The 8,861-nt window shown below is 29.6% G+C and overlaps 2 protein-coding genes and 1 non-coding gene across 3 annotated transcripts; 2 read left to right on the top strand and 1 right to left on the bottom strand.

Moving 5' to 3' along the window:
• Positions 1-1,732: 1,732 nt before the first annotated feature.
• Positions 1,733-2,648, bottom strand: LOC101209719. The gene has a single exon (XM_011655409.2). It carries the CDS (start codon positions 2,143-2,145, stop codon positions 1,909-1,911), a length of 237 nt encoding a protein of 78 aa, XP_011653711.1. The 5' UTR covers positions 2,146-2,648; the 3' UTR covers positions 1,733-1,908.
• A 3,143-nt stretch (positions 2,649-5,791) lies between these two features.
• On the top strand, positions 5,792-7,358 carry LOC105435372 (CASP-like protein 4B1). Its single transcript, XM_011656074.2, has 3 exons — positions 5,792-6,128; positions 6,441-6,576; positions 7,078-7,358. Exons 1-3 carry the CDS (start codon positions 5,863-5,865, stop codon positions 7,285-7,287), a joined length of 612 nt encoding a protein of 203 aa, XP_011654376.1. The 5' UTR covers positions 5,792-5,862; the 3' UTR covers positions 7,288-7,358.
• Positions 7,359-8,719: 1,361 nt separating this feature from the next.
• TRNAQ-UUG lies at positions 8,720-8,791 on the top strand. The gene has a single exon. It is a non-coding gene; the product is annotated as a tRNA-Gln (tRNA).
• The last annotated feature ends 70 nt before the right edge of the window (positions 8,792-8,861 follow it).

Raw genomic sequence — 8,861 nt, 5'->3', positions numbered from 1 at the left:
TACGTTTTATTTAACTAAAATTTTGAAAATATGTAAACTTATTGAATCTTTTATTTGTTTATTACTTTTATTGTTTTAATTTTTTATTTATTGTTACTCGATATATTATGAAATTGAAGTCTCATTACTTTACATATTTTTTATTTTGCTACATGTAACTCCAAACTACAGTGAAACTACCACTATAGCGGCAAATAATTATTTATATAAGACTTGTATTTATTTATACTATATAAGTAACACTTGTATTTATTTATACTTATATTAAGTATGACTTGTATTTATTTATACTAGATAGTATAAGTAAGACTTGTATTTATTAATGATAGGTTAATGACTATTGAATGTATTCTTACTTCATTTATATAAGCATAAAAACCATAGTGTAATTTATAACATATTATATTGTTAGTTGTATGATATCTTAGTTATTGTAATGAAATAAAAAAAAACATTATATAATATATTTATTAACGATTTTGAAATAATATTAATTGCATTACCAAACACAATTTCAACAAAATTCTTAAATCTGAAAATATTAAAAACATATTTTTGGATCATCGCCTTAATTTAAGGACTAAAACCAAATCAAAACTTCAGTTTGATTTGGTTCGTTTTAGAGCTAATAAAAAACGAATTCAAACCTTAATTTAAAATTAAGGTCTAAAACCAATAAAATCAAACCTTAATTTTAAGGCAACTTAAATCGGTTTAATTTGATTTGGATGGTTTTAAGAGAAAACCAAAAACCAAAAACCAAATCAAGCCTTAATTTAACATCTAAAACCAACAAAGTCAATGTACAATAAACAACAAAACCAGTATGGATCGACGATTTGGTTCTCAATTTTATATTTTTCCAAATATATTTTCTTTTAATATTTGCCATTTGACATTTTTATTTTTAATTTTGACACTATTCAAATGCATGTATTAAAAAAGAAAAAAAGAAATCCAAATACAAAGCAAGAAGATACTAAAAAAATCAAACAAAAGCATTGGATCTATTAAGATTAGTTTGGTTTTTCAATGTTTCTTTTATCAACCCCTAATGCCCCATCGGCCCCTCGCACAAATTGACAACTACACATTCCTTGCCCAAGTGCTTCTACGGAAGCTATTCTCTACCAAAAGCTGAATAATATAAAAACATGGAAACATTTTCAAATATACCATAATACTAATAAAAATATTTACAAAATTTAGAACAAAATTTCTTAAATGTGGCTACAACTACAACCTCATCATCAAATTAATCTTTCCCAACTATAGAATCGGATATATAAGAATCGTTTGTTTGCTTTATTCTTCGACTTTTAATTTATCTTTTACTTTATATAAGACATACAAGACACATCCATACTCCACCTTCAAATCCTTTCATCATTTGGCTGAAGGAAAACATTAAAAATAAAAGGAATTCTTCTCCTGTGATTTGTCCTCCAAATAGGAACAAAGTAAAGCAAAAAGAAACCCATTTAAGTCAAACCAACCACATCTAATTTTTTTCTCTTCTTCTCAAAAGAAATCACCATGTTGGTTTTAATTATTCAAAATAATTAGAAATATCATTGTTAATATGTTATGTTATGTTTGTCTGTATTATATTTACAAATATTTTTATTTATTTTTTTATATTTGAAAACCTAAAACTGTTTTTACTTTTTAAAAAAAATTACCAAAAAAAGTCCTAATAGCTTTATATAGATGAAATATTTTGCAAGAAGGGAAAAAAACCTAGCATGTATCATATATGATCATCAAATCTCATATTATAAGTCTCACCAAAGGAAAAAGAAAAAGAAAAAGAAAAAAGCATATGTTATGCTACAAGAAACAGTACGTACATGAAAGAAAAGATCAAATTTAGATTTAAAAAGTGCTAGCCACTGTAGCTTTTCGGTCTTATCCAGTGCCCGTAACTCCAAGGTCTTGCTTTTTGTCATCTTTCCCAGCACCGAACACCGGACCGCCTTTCCCCGCGGCGTCTTCCACTTTATCCTGAATTTTATCGATCTGAATCATCCCGGCGTCCTCCCGGGAACGGATATCGGTTCTCGTGCGGTTCTCTCCACCGGAGACCGACTCGTAAGTGGTTGCCGTGAACGATTCCTTCGGCTGGGCGCCCTGAGCTCCTGACATTATTATTGTTGTTATTATTTAGGGAATTTGATTTTCTAATATTCAGAGAGAATTAAGCTGTAGGAAAACGAAATTGGGTATTATAATATATATATAATAATAATGGGATTGGGATTAAGAGATGAGTGAGTAATTTCGTGGCGGACATGCCAAAGGAGAGAGCCAAGTTTGTAGCGTGGCGGCCATGGGTGAAACTCCAAATTCTGCTTTCTTTCACCTGCACCTGCCACCTGCCATCTGCCACCTCTTCTACCTCCTCTTTCTTCTCTTCACTTTTAAATCCATTTCTGGCCACGTTTATCCAATAATGTGTATTTCATTTTTTTTCTTTTACTGACATGTGGAGTCAGTTAAAAATTACTTTACTGATTAGATGGTTACAAATGGTTACAAATTTAGAAGTTCAAAATAAAGTTAACAATTAGTTAAGTTGAGGCGTGAATTTTAAAGAGATCCAATTTGTTTATGATGTTTGTCGTATCTTTATATCAACCATCGATGCAACGTATATTTTTCAGGAAAACTGAAAGTTCAACAGCTAGAATCACTTGAAGAGTTAATTGGAGAAAGATAAGAAAGAAATACATACTTTCTTTTTAGTTGTACGTTGAAGTTGGTGTGTTTTGGGAGCAATGTAAGAGACCTATTTATTGTAAAATTACAAATCTAAAGTTCAAGATATAATAAATAAGAACTTGATTACATTCAACCAAATGGGTTTTCCTTTTCTTAAGAATTAAAACTCCTTTGTTATTTCCTTAAAATGAAACCTCGATTTAGAAAAGAAAAAAAAAAACTTATAAAATATCAGAAAATGTAGGGCTTTGTGTGTGAACAATTGGTTGATGTAAGATTTTGATCACCAGGGAAACTATTGCAGTTGAATTTGGGTTAAGAATGAGAGAATGAGACGAACCAGTGAGTGAAAAAATGAGACGCTGTCCATTAATGTGGTGCAAGGTGAACAATTGTGGTAGTTAAGGACACCTAATTCTCAAATACAATCTTTACTCGAGGTCGGTCTTTTATCTTGGTTACGACAATGAATTTAGGTAATTAGGTGTACTAATTTCAACCCTAACATGTTATGATCTATGGATTTCTAGAATTTACGTATACAGTTCAAATAAGTTTCAAAACCTTTTTAAAAGAAGTTTTATTTTGGCTATATATAAAATTTTATTTTTCTATTTTATTGATTTGTTAATTTTTTTAAAAATGTGATGAATTTCTACTATATATGCTTGATTTTAAGAATCTATTAGAAATCAAATTGGAATTCAAAAAACTTATTCATCATTTTAATGTTCAAGACCTAGGAAAATTGCACTATGTAGCAAAATTTAGGAAATAAATGAAATGTAGCACAAGGAAACAATATTTGTAAAATATGGTAATGTTTGACAGGTCAAAATTTCAAATTTGCCCTCGACTGCCCTTCCTTCTCCATCCGTAAGTTCTTTCTTTCTTGTTTTTCCTTCGGTTCTTTCTTCTCCATCCTTAACATCCCTTCACCGCCCTTCCAATTTTGTCCCTGTTTTTCCTTTCTTTATCTTCTTTTTCCCTTTTATTTCTCCATTATTGGTTGCGATCAGCTTCCATGTTAGTTTTCAATCTCCTTTCTTCTTTATCTTCTTATACCTTCAGTTATGCTATTATACTTTTATATGCATATAAGAAAAAAAATCACAACTTTTATACCTCTTTGCCTCCTACATGTATACATTACAAACTTGCATATGGGAGCTCACTACAAAAAGTAGGGGTTCTTCCGACGAACACATGCATCGGCAAAATTCACAAAACGCGTCTAGCGTGTCTATTCCGACGCAAAACACCACATTGAGACAATCATTGACAATGCTGTGTTGTGATTGGCTAAACCGATGCTTAACACGATGACGTCGACAAAAGCGTTTGCCCAACAGGGTCTATGCCGACCGACGAACGATGTCGGAGAAGCATTGTGTGGCATGGTCAAAATGTCGGCAATGGGCGTCCATGCTCGACGTGTTTTGTACATCATGAAAACCTTTTTATAATTTTTATATATATATTATTTTTTATTTTTCGTTATAAAATAATTATTGAAATACAAAATTAAATTTATATTAAAATTAATTCAAATGTTAAAAAAGTACGCGTTTGTAAATTCCGAAAGTACATGTGTAATAAAAAATTAAAAGTAAAAACATAATTCTAAACGTCAATACCAAACTTCTAGATATTTTGTAACTATTGTTCATATGAAAATGATGACAATTATTTGTTGGCATAAAATAGTAATTAATGACATTTATTTTCTGTCATGAAAAAACTTATTGTGACAGTTTTTGAAAACTGTCATAGAATGACTTTCTACGACTGTAAATAACTGTCACGGGTTTTGTTCGCGACATAAAATATTATGCATGTTGATTACTAAATTTTGTTTAGTTGCAATTAGAGTAAAGTCTCTTCCTTTTTTCGCTGCGCATGTCTACCGTTTCCATTAGAGACGTTGGTTGACGAAGTGGAAGACATAAGAGGTTTAGCTACATGTTTCGAGGCATACAAAAATTGACGATTTTGGGGCTATTTACAGTGACTTCGACATTCGTTTCGACAGCTTTGCGATATTGTTGTGGGTTCATGGTGGGTTCTGACGTTCCGACGTTTGTTGGAGTCGAGTTTAGTTGAATTTCATGGCTTTAGCCACGAGCAGGAGGATAGAAGGGTCGAGTAGTGTTTCCAATGAGTATTGTCATTGGTGTTATATTTTTCAGCCGTGGTTCTTCTTGGAGTTTTCAGTGAGTTGTTCGACATGTGAATCTCCAATCAGAGTAGCCGACAAGATGAAAATCCCAAAGTCTCCGGTTAGAGAGTCGACAAGAAAAAAATCCAAGTATGAAGACTTTGAATGGTTTGAAGGGAACAAGCTAGAAGCTGCAATAGTTTATGCAACTAATGGAAGTTTGATGTTTATAGGTATTAATTGTGGATTGGAAGTTTGATTTTAATTACAGGGTATTTGTGGTTTCTTGAAAATTTGTATTAGAATTCAATTATTTGAATGAGGTAGGAGCGTCTAAGACCTTGTTCTAGCAATTATTTTTCTATTTTATGAATTTAAATAAAGATTTATCATTTATCGAAAGTAAACCTTCTATTTTGTTACTTTTTTTTTTTCTTTTTTTTTTTGTGAATCCAAATAAAATATGTTAGCTTCATGAGTTTCTCATTTCTAGTATTTTCATGTTTTTGGGGTGATTTTGTTCTATATATGCATTTATTTTGTGTTGTGCTATATTGGTTAATATTTTAGGGTTTGTGGTATATGTAGAAGCAGTCCAATTACTTTTATTAGGCATTTTTCAAAATTGCACTCATTCTAGTTGTAAGTGAATGATATGGACCAAAACATTCTGGGGTCGGCCCATTCCATCTTGAGAAAACATCCGGCCCAATAGTTTGGTTTTTGTTGATCGAAATGATTTGGAGGCCACGTATGAAGTTGACGAAATAGATGAGCTGTCAACAAGTATTGATCTTATGAACGTGGAGTCCTTATTATCCGTAGACTAACCTTCCAGGTTGTCTTTTATATCTCTATATTACATTTGTACGACCAAAGCATATCCAACTTCTCCTTCCCCTTCCCCTTCACTACCTTATATGTATATATAAATATGTTGTAAACTTGTAATCCTACTACTCTTATCCTTGTTTCTTCTAAACATGTCAAACGATCCTCAAGTCATTAATGTCTCTGAATCAATCACATCGGTTCCTTCTGCTCCTAATGTCGAAACAAGACCAAAAATACCCTCAATCGAAATTGATGCTGCTGGAGTAGTAAAGAAAATGAAGAGAGAAAACATGTTGAGCATATTATCTCTCAGTTTGAGATGGTCGAGTTTTGTATTTTCGTTTCTTGCTTTTGTTGTCATGCTCTCCAATCGACATGGAGAGGGAATTAATTTTGAAGAATATGAAGAATACAGGTACTCTATAAATACATCCCATTTAATTTCTAATTTTCTATTAGGTGTCAAACCCTAATAAATGAATTTAGGAAAATAAAAAATGTGAATGGGTAATTAAGTCTGAAAAGTTGCACGAAATGACAAAAATATTTAGAAAAGAATAATTCTTATCACCTATTTTTTAGGTATTACAAATATGACAAAATTAGTGATATCATATGAGTGTCAAACGATAATCAAAGGCTATTAGACAATAATCATAAGGTTATCGGCTTTTAAATTTGTTAACTTATCACTTCACTAATAATGAAAATGTTTTGAAATGAACAGTTATTTGTTGGCAATTGCAATTATCTCCACTGTATATACAGCCTACCAAGGAATTCGAGAAGTCATCCAATTTGTTACTAAAATATATACGTTTCCTCAACCAACTTTTGCCATCATTGACTTTGTTGCAGATCAGGTGCAACCCTTACATCTTTTCTTTCCTTTTGTTTTTTGTAATAGATGTAAGAGTAGAAAATTGAAGGTCTAAACTTACCAAATAGTTTGCATACCAATTATTATTCAACTGCACATCTTTCCTTTTTTTATTTTTTCTTGCAAACTCTACAAATATTAGGTCAAAATAGTAACATCAACTTAACTTTTAAATTTTGAGAGTTGGTATCAATAAAAACTCAAATTATTAATTATATATCAATTTAAAAGGAGTAACAAAAAAAATGACCTTTTCTTTCCAAATGTTATGTAATAATAAAGCTAAATATTATATATAAAAAAAAACCCTAATCTTCGGAATGTTGTAATATTACCGTCAATAAACTTTAATAAGTATCTCATAATATAGAATTGAGATTTGGAATGAAGTGTAGTAGTAGGTCATCCTACTCTTCATGCTATGATATGTTCAAAAAGAGATGAGTTGATTGAAGTTATTAAAGAATAGAAGTTGAAATTACAGGTTTTGGCATATTTGTTGATATCAGCAGCATCAGCAGCAGTTCCTTTGACAAATAGAGGAAGAAAACTGGATGATCAAGGGTTCACAATAATAACGAAGTTTTTTGATATGGCAGCTGCTTCCATTAGCATGGCTTTCTTGGCCTACTTTACCTTCGCAATTTCTCTTCTCATTTCTGGATACAAATTTTCCACTCATTTTGTTGGTTGAATTATAACAAATATCCTCGTTAATTTATCATTTCTTTTTAAAATATCTTTATACTTTCGAAATTTGCAATATCATATTCTTTCAACTTTTATACACGTTTCAAAACTATTTTTGAAGTATATACTATTTAGAATTTCGAACATAAAATGAAATTTACTTGAAAACTAATTGGTCCTTGTCTAAAATGACGTGATCATCTAAATTTTCAATCAAGCTTACTATCACACAATTTCATTTCTCAATTTCCTTCTACTCCAAGGTATTTTAAAAATGTTTATCAAAGTTAGAGGAACAATATTGCAATTTTTTAAAGTAAAGAGATAAGTGTTTATTTTTTTTTTTTAAATTTCATGATTTTAAGAAAAAAAGTTTTCATATAATTTGGACAACAATGTCTAGATTTAGGTTTTTCTTCTGTTTAAATATTCCTTATTATGATGTATTTGTTATATCTTGATTTGTATTTATCAAGACTTTGTTAATAAGGTTTGGTTTCTTTTTTGGTTTGTTAATTAGAACTTCGTTCTGTTTGCAATCATTCAGACTGGTTTTGGTAATTATAATGTTTTTTGTTTTTTGAATTTTGGTTGCGTTTATTGTAATTTAATTTAGTAGAATTTTAGAACCTTTTGATAAGTCTATTCTTTAAGTTGATAGAACCATATATTTTATATTCAATGGGATTTCAAACGTTTTTTTTATTACAACTTCATACTGGCTAATTATAATTTTTTTTAAAAAGTAGGCAAATAACTAATCAAATCAATAATTAAAATAAACTTTTTTTAAAATTATATATTTAATCTAAATTAACAACTAAACAACTAAAACTAAAATATACTCATTAAAATGGTGTCTGAAAATATTTTCAAGGTTATGTTACTTAAAATAAATTTTCCTATTTTTTACTTCATATCACTTGTTTTCTCTCATCATCAACATTGTCCAATAACAAATTAAGTCATGTTGATAACGATGAAAGGATATTTAGAGTAAGATGTGAGTTATTATAGTCTTAGATTATTATAATAAAGAGTTATAATAATTTGTGTTTGAGACGTAAAATTATTTTAGTTTTGTATTTATAGTATATGGATTATTTTAGTTCCGGTGGAAAATAGTAAAAACGATAACAAATGATTTGGTAATTATTGTTTTTTAAAATTAAGCTTATAAATACTATTATTACCTCTAAAATATTATAGTTTAGTTATATACTTCAACAATTATTTTAAAAAATCAACATAAATTTTGAAAACTAAGAAAAGTTGCTTTTAAAAATAAAATTTGATGATAGAGCCTATAAACGCGGAGTCCGTCTTAAAGTATTTTTAATTTTAAACAAAATTATTAATATTTTGAGGAATAGAATTGCTGGAAAAAAAAATAAAAAGTAATATTTTACAAAATAGGCATTTTTAGTCAAAAAGATGGTTCTATGGTGTAGTGGTTAGCACTCTGGACTTTGAATCCAGCGACCTGGGTTCGACTCCCGGTAGGACCTATTTTTCTTTTTAAAATGCTCAGCTCAAAACTTACTTTGATTCTTGTTTACACAATTTTAATATAAAATT

The sequence above is a fragment of the Cucumis sativus genome, chromosome 4 (genome assembly GCF_000004075.3).
Source record: "Cucumis sativus cultivar 9930 chromosome 4, Cucumber_9930_V3, whole genome shotgun sequence".
NCBI classification, from domain to species: Eukaryota; Viridiplantae; Streptophyta; class Magnoliopsida; order Cucurbitales; family Cucurbitaceae; genus Cucumis; species Cucumis sativus.
The sequence above is the reverse complement of the archived record's forward strand: the minus strand, read 5'-3'. Positions and strand labels throughout refer to the sequence as shown.